At 50.3% G+C, this 21961-nt stretch overlaps 1 protein-coding gene across 4 annotated transcripts in view; it reads right to left on the reverse strand.

Annotated features, from left to right (window-relative positions):
* Positions 1-21961, reverse strand: part of CPNE2 (copine 2) — a 51947-nt gene that overhangs the window by 28189 nt on the left and 1797 nt on the right. For all 4 annotated transcript variants that reach the window (XM_088830037.1, XM_088830038.1, XM_055412698.2 and 1 more), the window contains exons 2-3: positions 3582-3799; positions 821-1000 (exon numbers count right to left, since the gene is read on the reverse strand). In XM_088830037.1, coding sequence (XP_088686163.1) covers positions 821-1000; positions 3582-3761 — 360 coding nt within the window. In that variant the 5' untranslated portion in view covers positions 3762-3799. The remainder of the gene's footprint in view (positions 1-820; positions 1001-3581; positions 3800-21961) is intronic.

The raw sequence follows: 21961 nt of genomic DNA on the forward strand, positions 1-21961 counted from the left end.
TTCCCCACCCCTTGTTGGTTCCTGCTCCGCCCACTGGTCCTTCAGCTCTCTGCTCCGTTACCCTTTGAGGGTGTAGACACTTGGTGGGGACCCTGAGGGACACAACCTCACTTCTCAGGCCACTGCTGGGCCCTTGCTTTTTTCATTGAACATCATTTCCTGGAAAGCCCAGGGCGTTTCAGTCTCTACAAGAAACTCTTGGAGCCGTTTCCATTTTATTCATCCACTATCCCTATAGGCTGAGCAGAGCAGTCATCACTGTTCCCAAGAAAAACGCGAGGCTCAGAAGGCTGTGGGGCTTGCCCTAGAGCCCAGAACTGTTAACAGTGATCGGAACTTGTGTCAGGAAGTCTTAGCCCTGCAACTTCCATAAGCACACCAGAGAGTGAGCCGCAGGGGGAAGTGTAGCCCAAAGAAGGAAAGGAAGTTGCCCAGGGTCACAGAGTGAGCCAGTCGCGGAAGTGGGACGACCAAGGGTGTCTTTGTGGCTTAATGCTCCCACCCCAGGTAGTCAAGACCACACCTGCCTGCTTCTGTCACTCAGCAGCTCTGGCCACAGGGGCCCGCACCCCTCTGTCACCGTGCTCAGTGTCTTGGGATGAGAGCACTTCAGCCTGGCCCCAAGCCCACCTGGCTCCTTCCCCCTTTTGGTGCCTGCGGGCCCCTAAAGCTGACTGCATTTGTGTTGCCACCTCCAGAGGCAGGTGGGGGAAAATGGGACTAGGGAAGGCAGGCAGCAGGACACTCCCCAGGAGGTGCTCCATCCTTAGGAGCCAGGCGACTTGCACTGACCCCATCCTCCTAGGGGGGCCCGGCTCACCGTGCCCAGGCTGCAGGAGAACTGGCCCAGGAAATCATGCTCCTCCAGCTGCATGCTTGACTTGTCCTGGTCGAACAGGGCAAACTTGAGCTTCTGCACCTCCTCAAAGTGGTAGTCAAGCACGAACTTCTTGGAGAAAGCGGGGTTGAGGTTGTTGATTGCAGTTTCCGTCCTGTCGTACTGGCAAAGGAGCAGGGAACAGGAGTCAGAGTCGGGCAGCCAGTTCACCCCTTTTTTGTCGTTGTTTAGTCACTAAGTGGTATCTTTCATGACTCCACAGATTGCAGCCTACCAGGCTCCTCTGTCCATGGGATTTCCCAGGCAAGAATACAGGAGTGGGTTGCCATTTCCTTTGCCAGGGGATCTTCCCAGCCCAGGGATCAAACCTGCATTAGCCGGTAGTTCTTTACCACTGAGTCACTAAGGAAGCCCTGTTAACCTCTTCCTGGCTATAGGAAATCATGGTGTTTATTCATGGAACACCCATCTCCGTGCCAGACACTCAGGGCAGTTATCCGCGTGGCTGAAGCAATCATTACTCCCAGCTCACATAGGAGAACACTGAAGCACAGGGAGGTTAAGTGACTTACCCAAGGTTGAACAGCTAGAGGGCACAGCCAGGATTTGAACCCAGTCCTGACTCCAGCCTTCACGCTTCTAACACACTGGCCCTGGCTCCATGCCCAGGTTCTAGGACAAGAGTTCAGACCCTGTCCCTGACAAGGTTAAGTGACAGAGGGAGTCTCATTTTCCATCGGAACCTCAGTTTCCACTTCTGTAAAATGAAAGGATTTGAGTGTCTGTGGCTTTGCTTCCTTCTAATTTGTGGAGAACCGTTTTATCAAACCATGTTTTACATGAAGCTGAGAGAAGATACAGGAGGAGGGGTATTTAGGAGGAGGTGAGGTCAGGGTTCCCTGTCTCCCATGGAGGCAGATGTTTGTACCTTCACGGAGCCCTGGGATGTCAAAACTGGGAACTAAGCGGCCCCGACCCCCCATTTAGAGTGGAAACTGAGGCCTGGGGAAGGACAGGGCCATACACTGGGGGCCACTGGTGGGGCTGGGACAGGAACCCCCCTCTTGGCTTCTCTGCACTGAGGCCCCAAACCACGGAGTCTGGGTGACAGTCTATTATGGGGCCTGGGCTGTGTTGATTTTTCCTCCCACCCATTCCATTTCCAAGGGCCAGAGAGCAGCAGGGATGGAAGAGGTCTTGGCCCCGGGCTATTTTTAGCCAGGGTGGCTGGCCTGGGTGGGAGAGAGATTGTTGAGGAGGGTGGGGGGAGTGAATGGAGGTGGGTGCCTGGGGGAGGAGGGGGTGGACATTACCCCCTGAGGGGTGGGGCAGGGCGGGAGTTCCGGAAACCTGGCAGATAGGACTCAGGCTTCTCCCGGCAGTCCTTGGCTGACCCCACATCCCACCTCCCACTTCTGGCTGCATCACCAATGTGCTGGGTGAGACAGACCAGTCCCTCCCCACTCTGGGCCCCATTTTCCCCTCTGTAAAATGGGTCAACAAGCCCATTTCCTTGGCTTCATAAGAAGGAGCCAACATCTGTGGAAACTCTTTGTAAACCACTGTATGTTCTGGGGGATGCCCACCGAGGCCTCGTTAAATAACTATGAAAATTAAGAGACATATTTTGGAAAGTTTACATGCATGCAAAATTATCTGGAAGGCTGGATACCAAACCATTCACAGCTGGTTCTCCCTGACAGGTGAGTTCCCAACCACTTTGATTTTCTGGATTGTCTCAGTTTACAACAATGCATATAGATCCCTTTTGGAATAGGAAACAAAGCCATTTTTAAACCTTGAAAGTCTTAATGGTTTGGATTTCTCAGTATCCTTCCTTAAGCTACATCTTTCCCTAGTCCACAGGCCAAAGTCTTCTCGCTCAGAAATCCTTGGCTGTGGTACCATCAGCATCCTCAGCTCTGAGGCTCTCCAAGGTAGGCATTAAAAAAAAAAAAAATCATTTCACAGATGAGGAGACAGGCTCAGAGAGGGATAGCCGCTTGCCCAAAACCACACAGCAGGGAGCAACAGAGCTGGGTCTTGGCTCAGCTCTGGGACCAAAGCCTAACAGAGTTCCCTGTTTCTCTCTCTGCTCCTCACTGACTGTGCTCATTGAGGAATGAGTGGGGAAAGCTATTTTAAAAATGGAAGCAAGCATTTTGCAAAACTCTCTGTTAACTATCTATTATAGTAACTTAAGGGCTTCCCTGGTGGCTCAGTGGTAAAGAACCCACCTGACAATGCAGGACACATGGGTTCAATCCCTGGGTTGGGAGGATCCCCTGGAGAAGGAAATGACAACCCAGTCCAGTATTCTTGCCTGGGAAATCCCATGGACAGAGGAGCCTGGCGGGCTACAGTCCATGGGGTCGCAAAGAGTCGGACATGACTGAGCGACTAAACAACAACAGTAACTTAAAATATTATAAACACTAAGTAAAAAATTATGTAAACATAAATCTACAAATTATTCAGTTCAGTCGCTCAGTCGTGTCCAACTCTGCAACCCCATGGACTGCAGCGTGCCAGGCTTCCCTGCCCATCACCAATGAGTTATAATAAACATAAATATAAATATTTTAACTAATATTACAAACATTTCAGAATAACAATTTTCCTGGTAATCCCCAGCTCCCATTCCAAGTAATTCCAGGGGCCTGACCCCAGGGAGGCAGGGGGAATGCTCCCCAGCGACTGCGTCGCCCACCACCCAGGGCAGCTGCACACCAAGGGGCCTCACCTCCATCCACCTGCCATCGGTCTCTGTGAAGAGGACACAGAAGGGGTCGGACTTGGAGGTGACGTCCCGGTCCAGCAGGTTCTGGCCACTGACCGACAGCTCCACCTTGCACACGCAGTACTGGGAACCCACGGGGGCCGCCCCCGAGACTGGGGCACCCCCACCGGGTATGTAGGCCATGGGGGTTGGCAGCGGTGGCGGCAGCAGCACCTCACAGTCTAGGGGGACAACACTGAGGGTCAGAGAGGGGACAGACATCTGCTGCGGCCCTCCATACCCTGGGGAGGCACTGCCACCTGGCCCTCAAGATGTGGAGAGAGAAGTGTGTGTGTGTGGTTGGGGAGGGGTGGGGGGTGGGGATGGGGAAAAGCCTGGAGAAAGAATGCACAAAATGCATGAAAAAGGAATCTCTCTATATGAGTGTTTAGTTTGTCCCGGAAGTTCTCTGCTTTGGTCTGTCTTTACCCGTGAGATACACGCAGGTCCAAGTTGCTCCTGTCAGAGCAGTAACACATCAAGGTGGACACAGGCATCCCATTCATGTTGCCAGGAAAACCTGGGCTTCTCCTGAGCAACTGACACCTTGGCGCCTTGCGACACCGAGGCTCGCTCATTCACTCCAGAGTGTTTACCGAGCGTCTGCTGAGTCCCAAGAACTGTGCCAGGGCTGGGCCCGGCAGTTAAGAAGATGGCCCAGCCTCAGCCCTCTCTGAGTTCCTGTTCCAGCCTGGAGGGCAGCCAGGTCTTGTGGGCTGGAGGCTCCTAGGGGGAGCCAGGGCTTTGTTCTGAGAGTGATGGAAGCCTTGGAGGGTTTTAAGAAGAGAGGTGACATGATCTGATTTGTGTTTTAAAAGCTCACTCCAGCCCCTGTGGGGAGAAGGGGTTGTTAGACAGAGGAGAGGCAGCAGGGAGGCCAGCGAGGAGGTGGCTGTCATCCAAGCAGAAGGATGGAGTCACAGTGGCAATGCTGGGCCCGCCCCCTCCCGCTGACCCGGGGCCCAGCCCACTCCCTGAGCGCCAGCCTCTCGCTGGGCCCAGGTCTCAGGAGTCCTGGGTGAGTGTGGGGCTCCAGACGCAGCATCCGGGGCATGCCTGGCAGGCAGAGGATCTGGGCAGAGACAAAGCCAGTGCTCAGCCCCCTCCCTCCCACCGTCTGTCCCTAGAACCTCATTATAATCACACGAGCCCAGAGCATCAGGACAGCACTGCAATTTGCCTGCAGGATTTATTCATGTCGTGTAAAAATTAGTTTCCAGTTTCCATCCGAGGGGCTGGAGAGTCGCATTCCTGTTCCCTGTGTGCAGCTGGGTGGCTGTGCCCCGTGGGGGAGGGGTGAGCAAATCTTCGACTCAGCGAGGAGAACCGGGAATATCGATGTCCCTCATAGACATCGTGGACTTCCCTGGTGATCCAGTGGCTAAGACTCTGCGCTCCTAACACAGGAGGCCTGGATTCGATTCCTGGTCAGGGAGCTAGATCCTGCATGCCCCAGTTAAAGATCTGTCCTGCAACTAAGACCCGGTGCAGTCAATAAGTATTTTTTTTTTTTAAGAAAAGGATATCTTGCCAGGGGGCTGAGCAAACACCTGTTTATGCTTACACCTACCCATGGAGGATGGGGAGGGGAAGCATGACAGCCACTCCCATTTTTCAGATAAGGAAACTGAGGCTCAGAAGCAGAAGTCACCTGTCCAAGGTCACATAGTCAGGAACCAGCAGAGGCAGGGCATGAGCCAAGTCTCCAGACTCCCAGGCCAACATATGGCGTTCCGGCCAGGGCAGAGGTACTGCTGGTCATGGTGGGGATCTAGAACCTAGGTGGGGGCTATCTGGGGTGTCAGCCAAGGCCAAGGGAGCCTGAGACTAAGAGGGCCCCAGAGCGCCAAGGTCACTAGTTCCTCTGGGGTTACCCTGTCCACACCCCTGCCTCTCCCATCATCACTGATGGGGTGAATTCCAGCCCACTCACCTCCTCTTCACCTCACAGGCCCCTTCCTAACAGCTGAGATGCCACTTGGGCCACCATCCACCCCACTGCCAAGTCAGAGACCTCTGTTTTCATTCTGGGGGGTCAGGTACACACACCAGGGTTCACACACTTCCTGGTGCATGTACACACGGATACACACTCAGGCCCCCAGACTAAAAAATGTGAAGGCAAGCACGCAATGATCACGCTGGGGCCACTTTTTCCCGCTCTCCCCCGGATCTGAGCCACCATCAGCACGCGCTTACTGCACTGTCCTCCTACCGTTCACTGGCTCCGGCCTGGCTGAGGGTGTGGCCAGGAGGGCCAGGTCCCACGGGAGGCTCGGACTGGGTGGGGCTCCTCAAAGCCCACTGCCACCCCACCTGGATCAGCTCGCAGGCCCCAGAGAGCCGGAGCAATGGGTGGGTGGGGAAGGGGCACGCCTTCCCCAGTTAGGGGCAGGTCCCCCATCCCCAACTCACCCTCTGGCTGGAAGCTTCTAGATGCCCGAAACGGGGAGCACATGGTGTCTGGAATGGGGCAGGCGGGGGTCAGAGTGGATCCCTCTGTGCCAGCCGGCAGCGGGCAGGCGGGCCGGACCCTGAGGCCTGACGCAATGGAAAAAGAAACCACAGCCTAGGCTGGGCCGGGCCCCCTCCCCTCCTACTCCAGCAAGAGGGCCGGCAGGCAAGGTGTCATTAAGGGAGGGCTGGGCCTGCCATGCGCATCTGGGCAGGGTGGAAAGCTCCCTGAAGCAGCTCCCGTGGGCCCCGCAGGTAATTGGAGGCTTTGGGCAGGAGAGGGGGTCTGGGGAGCCAGGGCCCGCTTGGGGATGGTCCTGATTCCTGGCCCAGATGGACATAAGCCTTCTGGGGTGACCAGGGCCCCAGGGAAGAAATTGGAAGGCAGGGATACAGAAGGGACAGTATTCCTGTTTACAGAAAGCAGGGCAGAGAGTGGGCTGGGCCTGGGAATTCCCCTTCATTCATTCATTCAGCATTCATTGAGCGCCTTGGGCTACGGCAATGGACAAGACAAGGACAAGACTCGGGCTTAAGCTCCCACAGGGTCCACTGGCCCCAGGCTTCTGAGGCATCTTACTCTTCAAGCAGAAAAAACAGAAGTGGGGATTCTGGTGCTGAGCCACAGGTCTAGAACATTCCAGTTCCAGCCAGAAACCTAGGAACCCATCATCCTTGGCCTCTCTCTCTCCCCGTCACCGCTTATCCTACTACTGCGGTCAGTTCTACCTCCAAGATGTATCCAGCGTCATCCCCATCTCCCCCCTTCTACTCTCCCGGCCAATGTCAGGTCTCCCTGAGCAACCCCAGACTCTCTTTTCCACACCAGAGACAGAGGGAATATTGAAACATTCAGTTTGGGGGCAGGGGCTTCCCTGGTGGCAAAGTGGTAAAGAAGCTGCCTGCCAATGCAGGAAACACATTTAGGTTAGATCCCTAATCCAGGAAGATCCCACATACCACAGAGCAACTAAGCTCGTGCGCCACAACTTCTGAGCCTGTAATCTAGAGCCAGGGAGCTGCAACTACTGAAGCCTGCTTGCCTAGAGCTCGTGCTCCTCAACAAGAGAAGCCACCACAATGAGAAGCCTGAGTTCTGCAACTGGAGAGTAGCTCCCCCACCCTCTGCAACTAGAGAAAAGCCCGAGCAGGAATGAAGACCCAGGACAGCCAAAAATAAATAATAAAAAAAACCAACATGCAAATCAGATGCTACCACAGCTCTCCCTGAAAATCTCCCAGGGCCTGCGCTTCCTGGTCACACAACCCAAACCCTCTCCCGACCCTCCCCCTCATGCCATGCTCACCCTCAGACCCTGTGCCCCAGCCGCACTGGTCTCCTCCCGCTCTGCAAATGTGCCAACCTCGCTCCTGCCTCAGGGCCTTTGCACTTGCTCTTCCCCCTGCCAGAGATGCCTTTCTTCGCACGACAGATCTTAGTTGTCAGCTTAATGTCATCCCCCATAGGCCTTCCCTGGTCGCCCAAGCGAATGTAATCTCAGCCCCACACCATCTTCTCCGCAGATCAATGTGATGCACAAGCATTTTACTATTTGTCCATCTGCCCTGTGCGCTGCCTGTCCCTCTAGAGTGTACATTCCACAAGGGAGGGCTCACCAGTGTTTTCCCAGCACCTGGAAGAGCACTTACACCGTGGGCAGGTGTGGGCTAAACACGTGCCAGATGAATGAGGGAGGGACCGCTCCCGCCACCGGCAGCCCCAGAGGAATCACAGCTACTGCCCCACCGCACACATCATTCAAGAGATCACAAAGCCCTTTCTGAATCCTGGGACCCTCATCACTGCTCCAAGAGGCCAGCACTAGAGGGGTTCACAGTCCCACTTCACAGAGGTGGAAACTGAGGCTCAAGAAGGGGCAGTGGTGCCAGGGAAGGATGGTGCTGAGGCTAAGAGCTATGGCCGTCCGACTCCATCTTTCTCCCTCACTGCTGACCCCAGTGGCTCAGGACCCAGAAGCTGGGTTTTGCACCCCACCCACTGTGGGGAAGAGACTCCAAGGTGGCCTGCAGAAACCCCAATTCAGAGACGGACAGTGACGGGAGACACTGAGAGGGGCAGGCTCAAGGGGTGGGTGCAGGGAGAGGGACGGCAGAGGGCAGGGGAGGCAGCTGCGGGGGGTGGAGACGGAGACCCGGATGGCGAAGAGGGAGATGGGAGGTTGAGCTGCCCAGGGAGGCAGCAGCCTCCACTGCAGAGTCTCATCTGGTGGAGACCAAGGGGCAAGCGCAACAGCGGGTGGCCTGGCAGAACTGGGGGACCTCTTGTGCCCTCTGAACAAGCCTGCTCAACCTGATACCTGAAAAATGAAATCCTGTTTTCAGTGCCAACCGCACGAAGTAATGCTCTATAGACTCTTGTTATGGAAGTTACAAGGATAGGAGTGTGGTCCTCTGGACAGTACTGTGCCAAAGTTGAGAGCACAGACTCTGGACTCGGACTGTCAGGGTTTGAATCCTTGGGGCTTTCATTTACCTGCTGTGTGGTTTCAGGCAAGTTACTTAACCTCTCTGGTCTTTGCTCCCCCTCTATAAAAAACAGGAACAGGGACTTCCCTGGTGGTCCAGAGGTTAAGAGTCTGCCTACCAATGCAGGGGCCATGGGTTCCATCCCTGTTAAGATTTCACATACCTCAGAGCAACTAAGGGCCATGGGCCACAACTATTGAGCCTTTGTGCCTAGAGCTCCTGCCCTGCAACAGGAGAAGCCACTGCAATGAGAAGCCCATGCACTGCAATGAAAAGCAGCCCCTTCTCACCACAATAGAGAACGTTTGCATCCAGCAATGAAGATCCAGTGCAGCTAAATAAATAAAATACAGAAACCTTAAAAAAAAAAAAACAGGACCAATAAAAGCACTTTCATCAGGTATTGATATCGAGGATTAAGTGAGGTGAAGCACTTAGAATGACACTCTGCAGCAGCTCCTGCTATTAGCATTGATTCCAGATGGCTAGGTGCCGGGGGAGAGACGTGTGAGTTTTACGGTGCATATAAAGGGGGCTTAAAACTGGTTGAGTATATGGTCCTAGGCTGCCCTTATCAGCTGGAAGACACAGCTCAGAGATGCCAAGGGAGACCAGGATGGTAAATGCGGAGTCAGAGAGGGAATAACAGACTCAGACCCCACATACTTCAAGGTCTATACTCCTGGGCCATGGCCCCCAGGATCCTGAGGGTATCTGAGCCTTCATTCAGGCAGCAGACCGTGCTCATTGGGGTCTGATCACTGACAGCAGAGGTTCCCAGAGTGGCCTCCACTGTCATCGCTCCAACTATGATTCCCAGATGGGCCTCCTCCCTCCCTCCTGCAGGTTCCTGGGCCCCAAACAGACCCACTTAGCCAGAGTCCCCAGAGTGGCATTTGTGTTTTAACAAGCCCTCCTGGTGGCAGAGCTTCCCTGATGGCTCAGACAGTAAAGATTTTGCCTGCAATGCAAGAGACCCGGGTTTGATCCCTGGGTTGGGAAGATCCCCCGGAGAAGGGAATGGCAACCCACTCCAGTATTCTTGCCTGGAGAATTCCATGGACAGAGGAGCCTGGAGGGTTCCAGGTCATGGGGTCTCAAAGAGTCAGACACAACTGAGCAGCTGACACTTTCACATTCCTGGTGATACTAGCAGTGGGTTCAGGACACACAGATCCCAGAGGGGTGGTCAGGTGGGGCATCCTGTTAAAATGCAGCTGCCAGTGCCCACAGGTCTAGGGAGGGAGCTGAGAGTCTGCATTTCCAACAAGCTCCTGGGTGCTCCTGAGGCAGCCCATCTGAGACCACACTTTGAACACCAGCCTGCTCCATGGCCCCCCAGTGGCTGACCACACCCAGGGATGGCTGTGGTTTAGCCTGCTCTTGGCATAATGAGGCAGTCGTCATACTTGGTCCCCATAAAAGCCCTGCCAGCTTCACATGCTGAGTTCCTGCCGTGCCTTGGCAGACCTCCGAGTCTGTAGCCTCTGGTCTTAGGTGGTGATACCCTGGTAGCCGGAACCCTTGGTTGGCCAGCCACATGCCTGGTCCCCACTGGCCCTGATGGCTGTGTTTACTGAGCTTTCAGGGTGGGAATGTGCCTTGAATGCATCCAGATCTAAGTTGCCTCCTTCACCCCATTTCCCAGAGGAGAACACCCAGGAAGAAAAAGGGCAACTGTATTAGAGTTCTCCAGAGAAAACAGAACCGCTGGGAGGATATCTGCATAGAAAGAGATTTCTTTTAAGGAATCAGCCCATGCATTTGTGGGGGCTGACAAGTCTGAAATCTGCAGGGTGAGATGCAAAGCTGGAAATTCAGGTTACAGTTGATACTGTATTCTTGAGTCCCAAATCCACAGGGCAAGCCAGGAGGACTGGACACTAGGCAAGGTTTCTATGTTGCAGTCTTGGGGCTGAATTCCTTCTGGGAGAGACCTTAGTCCTTTCTTTTAAGGCCTCTGATTGATTGAATGTAGCCCACCCACGTAATGGAGGATTAACATAAGTCTAGCGATTTAAATGCTAATCACATCTGAAAAATACCTACAAAAGCAATATCAGACAGGTGTTTAACTGAACAACTCGTCACCACAGCCTAGCCAAGCTGACACATAAGATCACATCAGAGCAACTTTCAGGTCCTAGGAGACCTGCCTGGGGCAGGAAAACAGGGTGCTGAGGCTGGAGTTCTCAGCCAGCCCTTCCTAATCATGGGAGCTAGGAGAGCCCACTCCTGTCCTGTCAGCTGGCAGGGAAGACAGGTGGTGGTGTGGCCAAGCAAACTGAGACATGAGGGGAAACGAGAATAATAACACCACCTGCCTCAGGCGCTGGGCCCAGTGTGTTCCAGACTTACATCCTTGAGCAAGGAGCTCTCACCACTCCCACTCTCCAGGTGAGCAAACTGAGGCTTGGAAGGATTTGCATTCCAGAGCCTCTGCTAATATGACTCTGGACAAGTCACAGGCCTTTCTGAGTCTTAGCTTAGTCTTTTTGTCCACCAAGCGGAAATTACAAAGTGCCTGATACACTGTAGGTGCTAGCTCAAAATAAGAACATCTTCTCCAGGACTCTCTACCATTCTCAGGACAACATCCAAACACCTTGACAGCCCCCTTCACACTGCCTCAACACATTTCTGGCTCTAGCTATGCTGTTCACAGGGTCCCAACAATACTTTTTCACACCTCCGTAATTTTTCACATGTTTGGTCTGCCTGGAATGCCCTTCCCTCTTCTTGAGTTAGCTCTCTCCTTCGTCAAACTCAGCTGAGCAAAACCAAACATAATCAATGTCACTATGCTCCCACCCCCAGGATGAAATCTTAAAAGTTGGTCCAGTGGTTCAGACTCCGTGCTTCCACTGCAGAGAGTGCGGGTTTGATCCCTGGAAGGGGAACTAAGATCCCGCATGCCATGTGGTGAGGCCAAAATGAGTAAATTTAAAAAATGTATTAAAAGCTGGCAATACCAAGTGTCAGCAAGGATGTGGAGCAACTGGAACTCTCACGCGCTACCAACGGGAGTGTAGCCTGGGACAACTACTTTGGAGGAACGTCTGGCAGTGTTTACGAAGCTAAATAAATGTATCCGTTATGACGATCCCAGCAATGCCCAGCAGAATGTTCCCCAAAAGACACAGCTGAGAACTTCCAGGGCAGCACTGTCTGTAATAGCCCCAGGCCAGAAGTCCCCTACGTGCCTATCATCAGGAAAGGGGATAAATAGACATGAATGCGCACACAATGGCCTGAACTGCCATGAGCCCAAGGAAGCACCAACAATAGGAACGGGGTCTCATGAACATGCTGAGTGGAGGAAGCCAGACACAAAGGAGCGTGTCATCCTGTACTATGTCATTTTGGTGGTGGTGTGGTTCAGTCGCCCAGTCGTGTCCGACTCTTCACGACCCCATGGACTGCAGCATGCCAGGCCTCCCTATCCCTCACCACCTCTGGGAATTTGCCCAAGTTCATGTCCATTACATCAGCGAAGTTAAACACAGACAAAACAAATCTATGCTGTTGGGAGTAGGGGTTGCAAGATATTGGGGGAGGGTGTTCGTGGCTGGGAGGGGCTGCCAGGGGCTTCAGGGACGGTCATGTTTGTGTCTCAGTCTAGGGGGTGCTAACGCGGATGTTTGCGGTTCGTGAACAGTCATTGCGTTGTACACCTGGGAAGTCTGCTCTATATTGTGTATTATACTTCCACAAAACGTTTAAAAAAACACACAACTTGGGGGCTTCTCTACAAATTGCCCCCTGAGCCCCTGGCCCCAGACAGGGATGCATTTACGATCGTCACCATATTGCAACCACTGACTTAGGAAATGTCACCCTCACGTGAGCTTAAAACGGGACCAGGTCTATTTTCACCTCTGTTGTTCCAAGCGCAGAGAGGCATAGAATGGGAGCTCGACAAACCTTTGCCGAAAGTAGAGAAGAGTTAGGGTGAAGGGGAGATGACCCATGGCATCTTGGAATTGCGGAGGCCTGCGACTAGGGATGCAAAGAATCCAGAATCCTGGGATTCCAGAAATTAGCTCTGAATCTCTGAGCTGAAAGGCTTTAGAGTTTATCTGGTCCCACCTTCCAGCCACAGCCCCACCATCCCCATGTCTCCGAAGTGTATGTGTGTGGGGGTCCAGCCCCCAGCTGCTCATACCCCCTGGGGCCCTCCCTGCCCCCACACTGCTGTACTGGTCCCCACCAGCTGGCGTGTAGCCCCCAGAGAACAGCCCAGTGCACTTGTCAAGGTGGAGGGGGGCAGCATTTTGACATAAATCACTTCTCCACTTTAACTAAGGCTGCTGTGCCCTGAAAATGCTGCGCTCCCGACAGGCAGTCAGACTATTGTAGGGATAAATATAGATACAGACAGTGTGGGGAGGAGGCTGCTGTGAGAGTCAGCCCTGATGCCCCCTCCTGTCCCCTGAGGCCCCCAGCTTTGGCCAGACCACACCCAGAGGGAGGCTATTCCCTGCAGCCCCCACCAAATCCATAAGCTCTAGACTTGGGGGACGGGGCCTCCTCTAGGATCCCAGGGACCCTGGTTCCACTGAGCCTTGTTCTGAAGGGCTCGGTCCCGGGGTCTCCCAGCCTACCACTGTAGGGGTTGGCCCAGGAGGCTGAGCAGCAGCCTCCACCCTGACCCCCAAGGAACCAGGCACCGGGTTCTGCCCATTTTTTGCCCCCACCCCATGTCTCAGCTTCTTCATCTGCAAAGTGGGGCTGGCCATACCCTGGCCTCTGGCCTACCAGTAAGCACTATAGGGGACGGGCATGGTTGGACTCTGGGATGCCGAAAGTACATCAGGGGCCTGGAGGTGGTCTGGCCAGGCTCAGAGTGGGGAACAAGCTAATGGAGGGTGGAGGGCATGGTGACAATGACCACCAGCCAAAGTCATTCCAATCCAGCTTCATTCGAAGGGTAGCTGCCTGCAGCTACCAGGAGCTGCGAGTGTGGCAGCCTCAGGGACTGGGGTACAGCCCTGGGGCTCTAACCCCTGGTGCCCAGGCCCACCCAGAGGCCCTCCATGGGAGGCTAGGAGACAAGGGCTCCCACCTCTAGGTGTGAACCCCCCACAAGTCGCTTTCACTCTATGCCTCAGTTTCCCTGCCTGTCAGGTTGCAGGCTCCTCCCAGCTTTGGGGAGTCTACAAATGCCCCTCTGTCTTTGCTGGGCTGCACCGGGCTTCCAGCCCAAGCTCCTGCCCAGAATCTCCAGGCTGATTGGGTCTGAAAGGTCGTCTGGTCTCACTCAAGTTTCTGAATGGCCTTGTGGGCTCCTACCATGGCCGGGCACCCTAGCTCTCTGCAAATGGGACTCCCCACTTTTTGTTAAGGGCTTTCATCCTACCACACTGAAGAGGCGCCCAGCCGCCCCTTCCCATCCAGACAGTGTGGAGGGGCCTCTCCAAGCCTCCGCATCCCAGGCCACCCAGCCCCCAGTCTGCCTCAGCAAGTCCTTCTGGGCAAGGACATGGCCGTCTGCTCCCCAGCTCCTGGTCCCAGCTCTCAGGAAGTCTTCACGGAGGAGATGGAAATAATAGCATTGACTGAGTGCCTGGCTCTGTCCTGAGGTTTCCCCCATTCCATTTAGGCTGCCCTGCAAGCCTGGCAGATGAGCCCTATTAATACCATTCCATTTCACAGATCAGACATCTGAGCCACAGAGAGGTCATGTAACCCACCTATGAGAGACTGAACTGTGTCCACTGGAAGAGGTGTTAAAATCTTCATCCCTGGCGCCTCAGAATGTGACCTTATTTGGAAACAGGGTACTTGCAGACGTGGAGTTAAGATGAGGACATCCTGGAGTACGATGGGCCCTGATTCCCACATGACTGATGTCCGTAGCGGAGGATAATGTGTAACACACAGAGGGAAGGCAGTCATGACAAGGAGTCAGAGACTGGAGTGACACTGCCACAAAGCAAGGGATGCCTGCAGCTCCCAGGAGCTGGAAGAGGCAAGGAGGTACCCTCCCCCAGAACCCGCATAGGGAGCACGGCCCTGCCAACACCTTGAATTTGGACTTCCAGCCTCCAGAACTGTGAGAGAACACATTTCTGTTGTTTGAAGCCACCCAGTTTGTGGTGCTTCATTACAGGGGTCCTGGGGAACTAATACCCCACCCAAGGTCACTCAGCTAGTCGGGGGCAAAGCAGAGTGTGAAGTGAGGCAGGGCCCACTGTGCTCTTGCCCAGCCCAGCACAGCCCTGGGGGAGCTTTGTTGGGACCCCAAAGGAGGGAGCAGTTGGACAGCACCATCTGCTGGGAGCCAAGCATGTGCTCTCCCATGTCATGGGGAAGGGGACAGTCAGGGTACAGCGGGAAGGCCAGATGCCCCAAGCTCCTGAGGAGACATGGGAGCCACCAAAGGAGACAGAGAGGCGGGTGGTGGAGAGAACAGGCGCTTGGAATACCCTGAGCAAGTTCCCACCTCAGGGCCTTTGCAGGTGCCGCTTTCTCTGCCCAGGCACCCCTCCCTCCTTCATTCATTCAAAAACACCCACAGAGCACCTGCTGGGAACCAGGTAGGCTGGGATACAGCCATGAATGTCATGCCGTCCATTAACATCTCAACTTGAATGTCACCACCTCCTTCTCCGAAGTCTCCTTGACCCACGTCCCCCCGACCCCATCACATCCCAATCACTCACCTTGTTTTATCTTTTCTATGGCATTTTTGACCACCTAAGGCTTTCCCATCTCTTTGTCACTTGCTTGCCTTACTCTGTCCCCTCAACTCTGTTTGGAGCTCTGTAGTTGTGTCTCAGCTCTGACACACTCCCTGGCACAGAGGAGCTGGTTCAGAAAATATTTGCTGAGAAGCCTGCCCAGACAAGATGGTATAGAACAGAAGGATCTGCGCTCACCTGCTCTCATGAAAACACCAAAATCACAACTAACTGCTGAACAACCACTGACAAAAAAGAAGTGGAATCTACTAAGAAAAGATCTTCTGCTTCCAAAGACAGAGCAGCAGCCATGACGAGCTGGGGACAGACAGCAGAAGCAAGCGGAACTATCATTCTGCAGCCTGCGAGACTACAAACACAGAAAGTTAGACAAGATGAAACAGCAGAGGAATATGCTCCAGATGAAGGGACAAAACAGAACCCTAGAAGGACAACTAAGTAAAGTGGTGATAGGCAATTGACCTGAAAAAGAATTCAGAGTAGTGATAGTAAAGATAATCCAAGATCTTGGGAAAAGAATGGAGGCACAGATCAAGAAGACAGAAGAGGTGTTTAACAAAGAGAAAATCTAAAGAAGCAGAGATGAACAATATAATAACCAAAAGAAAAAATACAGTAGAAGGAATCAATAGCAGAATAAATGAGGCAGAAGAATAAATAAGTGAGCTAGAAGACAGAATGGTGGAAATCGCTGCCATGGAAAAGAATAAAGAAAAAAGGATGAAAAAAATGAGGACTCTGGGACAACATTAAATGCATTGATGTTCGCATTATAGGGGTCTTAGAAGAAGAGAGAGAGAAGGGGTCTGACAAAACATTTGAAAAGATAATAGCTGAAAACTTTAACATGGGAAAGGAGACAGTCACCAAGTCCAGGAAGCACAGAGGGTCCCATACAGATATACCCAAGGAGGAACACACTGAGACACATATTAATCAGACTGACAAAAATTAAAGACAAAGAGCAAATATTTCAATCAAAAAGGGAAAAGCAACAAATAACACAAGAGAATGCCCATAGGTTATCAGCTGAGTTTTCAGCGGAAACTCTGCAGGCCAGAAGGGAGTGCCATGATATATTTTAAGTAATGAAAGGGAAAAAGCTACAACCAAGAATACTCTACCCAGCAAGGCTTTTATCCAGATTCAATAGAGAAATCAAAAGCTTTATAGACAAACAAAAGCTAAGAGAATTCAGCACCATCAGAACAGCTTTGCAACAAATGCTAAAGGAACTTCTCTAGGCTGAAAAGTAAAGCCCACAACTAGAAACAAAATCACAAACAGGAAAGCTCACTGGTAAAGGCAAACATACGGTAAAGGTAGGAAATCATCCATACACAAATATGATATCAAAACCAGCAACTGTGAGGAGAATACAAATGCAGGATATTTGGAAACACATTGAAGTTAAGAGACCAGCAACTTAATACAATCTTGTTTATGTATCAGACTGCTTTATCAAAACCTCATGGGAACTGTAAACCAAAAATCTACAATAGATGTACACACAAAAATGGAAACGGAATCCAAACACAATGCTAAAGACAGGCAACAAAACAAAAGAACCAAAGAGGAAGGGAAGAAAAAAGACCTAGGAAAACAATCCCAAAGCAATTAACAAAATGGCAACAAGAACATACATTTGGTAATTACCTTAAATGCAAATGGATTAAATGCTCCAACCAAAAGACACAGACTGGCTGAATGGATACAGAAACAAGACCCATACATTTGCTGTCTACAAGAGACCCACTTCAGGTCTAGGTACACAAACAGACTGAAAGTGAGGGGATAGAAAAAGGTATTCCATGCAAACAGAAATCAACGCTGGAATAGTAACACTCATGTCAGACAAAATTGATTTTAAAATATTGTTATAAGAAACAAAGAAAAATACTACATAATGATCAAGGGATCAATCCAAGAAGATACAACAATTGTAATTGTATACACACCCAGCATAGGAGTACCTCAACTTATAAGGCAAATGCTAACAGCCATAAAGGAGAAATCAGCAGTAACTGTGGGGGACTTTAACACCCACTTACATCAATGAACAGATCATCCAGACAGAAAATCAATAAACAAACACAGACTTTAAATGACATATTAGACCAGATGAACTCAATTCATATTTATAGAGTATTCCATCCAAAAGTAGCAGAATACACATTCTTCTCAAGTGCACACAGAACGTTCTCCAGGTTAGATCATATTCTGGGCCATAAAGCAAGCCTTGACAAGTTTAAGAAAACTGAAATCATATCAAGCATCTTCCAACCACAACACTATGAGATTACAAATGAACTATAAGAAAAAAGACTGTAAAAAATATAAACATGTGGAGGCTAAACAATATGGTATTAGATGACCAATGGGTCACTGAAGAAATCAAAGAAGAAAAAAAAAAATACCTAGAGACAATGAAAACAAAAGCATAACGATCCAAAACATATGGGACACAGCAAAATCAGTTGTAAGAGGGAAGTTTATAGCAACACAATCTCACCTGGGGAAACAAGAAAACTGCCAAATAAACAACCTAAATTTACACCTAAAGCAACTAGGGAAAGAAGAACAAACAAAACCCAAAGTTCAGCAGAAGGAAGGCTATCATAAAGATCAGAGCACAAATAAATGAAATAAAGATAAACAAAACAATAGAAAAGATCAATGAAACTAAAAGTTGTTTCCTTGAAAAGAGAAAATAAAAACTCTCCAGAAATGAATAAAAAGGGACTATACCTCAGCTTAATAGAAGCCATATATGACAAAGCCACAGCTAACATCATACTCAAAAGTAAAAAGCTAAAAGATCAAGAATAAGACAAGGATGTCCACTTATACCACTTTTATTCAACATGGTTTTGGAAGTCCTAGCCACAGCAATCAGATAAATAAAAAAAGGAAACCAACTAGAAACGAAGTAAAACTATCACTGTTTGCAGGTGACATGACACTATACATTTGTGTTTTTTTTTTGTTTTCCAGTTGCTAAGTCATGTCTGATTGCAAAATACCTAAAGATGCTACCAGAGAACTAGTAGAGCCCATCAGTGAATTTGGTAAAGTTGTGATAAAAAAATAATACAAATCTGTTGCATTTCTATACACTAAACACAAAAGATCAGAAAGAGAAACTAAGGAAACAATATTTACCACTGCATCAAAAAGAAGAAAACACCTAAGAATAAACCTACCTAAAGAAGCAAAAGACCTGTACTCTATAAAACACCGATGAAAGAAACTGAAGATAACACAAACAGATGGAAAGATATACCATGTTCTTGGATTGGAAGAATACTGTCAAAATGACTATAGCACCCAAGGTAATCTAGAGATTCAGTGCAATCCGTATCAAATTACCAATGGCATTTTTGCAGATCTAGAAGAAAAAAATCTTAAAATTTGTATGGAAACACAAGACTCTAATAATTGAAAGCAATCCTGAGAAAGAAAAACTGAGCTGGAGGAATTAGGCTCCCTGAGTTCAGAATATACTGTAAAGCTGCAGTAATCAAAACAGTATGGTACTGGCACAAAGACAGATCAATGGAATAAGACAGAAAGCCCCAAAATAAACCCATTCAGCTATGGTCAACTAATCCATGACAAAAGGAGGCAAGAATATAATGGAGAAAAGACAGGCTCTTTAATAGGTGGTGCCAAGAGAATGGGACAGCTACATGTAAAAGAACTTTTTTACATCATATACAAAAATAAAATAAAAATCAATTAAAGACCTAAATGTAAGACTAATACTATAAAACTCTCAGAGGAAAACATAGGTTGAATGCTTTTTGACATAGCACAGTAATAAATCTTTTTTGATTCATCTCCTAGAGTAATGAAAATAAAAACAAAAACAAACAAATGGGACCTAATTAAATTTAAAAGCTTCTGCACAGCAAAGGAAACCATAAACAAAACAAAAAGACAGAATGGGAGAGAATATTTGCAAATGATGCTACCGACAAGGGATTAATTTCTAAAACATACAAACAGCTTATGCAGCTCAATATGAAAACAAATAACCCAATCAAAAAATGGACAGAGATCTAAACAGACATTTCTCAAAAAAAAAGATGTACAGATGGCCAAAAAGTACATGAAAAGATGCTAAACACTGCTAATTATTACAGAAATGCAAATCAAAACTACAATGAGGTATCACCTCGCACCAGTCAGGCCATCATCAAGAAGTTTACAAACAACAAATGCTGGAGAGGGTGTGGAGAAAAGGGAATCCTCCTACACTGCTGGTGGGAATGTAAACTGGTACGGCCACTACAGAGAACAGCATAGAAGTTCCTTAAAAAAACTAAAAGTAGAACTACCTATCCTATCCTATTGCTATCATTTGTATTACTATCATTCACAGCAACACGGATGGACACAGAGATTATCACGCCAAGTGAAGTAAGTCAGAGAAACACAAATATCATGGATCACTTTGATGTAAAATATTTTAAAAGGTTATACAAATGAAGTTATTTACAAAATAGAAATTGACTTTGCAAACAAACTTACCAAAGGGGAAAGGTGTGGCAATGGGGGTTGGGGGGAGATGGATAAATGAGGAGGTTGGGATTAACATATACACACCACCATATATAAAACAGAATCAACAGGACCTACTGTACAGCGCAAGGAACTCTACTCAGTACTCTGTAATAACCTATATGGGGAAAGAACCTGAAAAAGGATGGATATACGTATAACTGAATCTAACTGTACACCTGAAAATAACACAACACGGTAAATCAACTATAATATAAAATAAAAAGCTTTTTAAAGTCTGTGAATAAACAAATTATACCTAAAACAGTAAATAAACCCTTGACATATTATGCTATTGCAAAACATTGTTGAGGAACGAATAGATGGCTGCATGATGAGAAAAGCCTTCCTGCATGGCAGGGACCCAAAGCCACCGGTGGAAACCACACCACCTGGGCAAAGCCCTCTTTGGTTCACAAGCCCTTGTATAGCTGCCTTTAAGGACCACATGAAGAAAGCAAAGGAACGGCTCCTGATGGAAAGTTCCTGCATGTCTAGATGAAGAAACTGAGGTCAGAGAGATTAGAAGATGTGGCCCAGGTCACCTGGAGGATGGGCGACTCTCCCCAGAACATCCCAGATCCCTGAGTCTGCAGACAATGACCCACCCAGGTGAGCAGCTGCCATGCCCTCCTCCCCCAGATCCCAGGGTGAATCAGTGCTGGATGAATCTTACCTCTCCCAGACCCCCACCTTTCCCTTCCCCCAGGCCAGCGCTTGCTCCTCCTCCATCGGCAGGGCCACTGCCCTCAGATAGTGCCCAGCACTCAGCACAGTGAGACAAGGATTTTCCCAGAGTCCCCAAAGGGTGAGCTCTTGACTCTTCGGAGTTCCATGACCCAACATCACAGACCCATTCAACAAGGAGGGGCAGACTCAGCCATCTTTCCAACACCGGCCAAGCACCTGTAAGTGCAGGGAAAATGCCCTGAATTGGATGGCCATGAGATGCCCTTGTCGTTCCTGGAGCTGACCCTCTGGGGAGGAGGGCAGAGAACAAGCTGACATACACACACCACCCCCCACCCCACCAAATGAGGGGAGAGAGTGGCCAAGAGCCCAAGAAAAACTAAGCGAGGTGATGCGATAGTGAGGGAGGGATCAGTGGCTAGTTTCATCTCGGGGCTGGTGGAGAAATGCTCCAGGTCATGGGCCTGCACAACCCTGGACTTCACCACAGAGCAGAGGCCGGTGGCCCAGCGAAGGGAGGGGACACTGGTCTGGGAGCCAGGAGGTGCCGTGGGACTTCAGGAAGCCTTGAATCCCCTTGGGACTCGCGTCCTCCTTCCGGGGAACGGGGGCGGGCCATGATTCATCTTCTCCACCTGCTGCCTTCCCAGATCCTAGGGTGGCCTGGCCTCCTAGCTCCCAGAGAGCCCACCCTGTGTCCTGTGGTGGCGGTGGAGGGGAGCAGGCAGGAGGGGAGGGAACCCTGCCCCCTTTCTGAGGCCATATTCTCCCAGCTGGAGGGGGCTGGATTCCTGAAGTCACCACCCATGACTCAGCAGCCCCTGCAAGTATCTGAGGAGGGGAGAGCATCAGGCAGACGGGACCCCAGCCTTGGCTGAGGGCTTCTCAGCCCTTGCCTGATGACTCTGCTCCTGCGGGAATTCCTAGAGAATGCTCTTCTGTTTTCCATCACCCATTAGAGCACTGTGAGGCCGGCCCAAGGTAGGGGAAATGGGACCACCCCACTGGATATACCACCCTCCATGGTTCTCTCTTCAGCCTATTGGCCCCTTCCTGCTCAGGACCTGCCCCTGGAATAGCCTAAAAGTCTGTCATCTGGATTCTGAGGCTTCTCTCTCCAGGAAGAAGGTGGGAGAGAGAAGAGCTGAGCTGGCCTGAAAAAATCCCAGAAGGAATCCTCAAATCAGCAACCCACATCAGGCTTACTAATATTCCCATAACCATGATAACCGTGGTTAACGTTAACCCAGCGCTTATCATGGACCAGTCACCGCGAGGGCGCATGAGCCCTCTGTTGTCGAATTTAATCCTCACGGCTTCCCTTTGAGAACAATACAATCACCCTTAAAAGATTATAAAGGTGTAGAGTAGTGCTCTCACTACTTTACTGGTACAGAAACTGAGGCTCTCTCTCCGAATCTCTTCTTACATCCCTGAGTTTTTAAG

Source organism: Moschus berezovskii, chromosome 22 (assembly GCF_049115385.1).
Source record: "Moschus berezovskii isolate FMDL1 chromosome 22, NW_MosBer_1.0, whole genome shotgun sequence".
NCBI classification, from domain to species: domain Eukaryota; kingdom Metazoa; phylum Chordata; class Mammalia; order Artiodactyla; family Moschidae; genus Moschus; species Moschus berezovskii.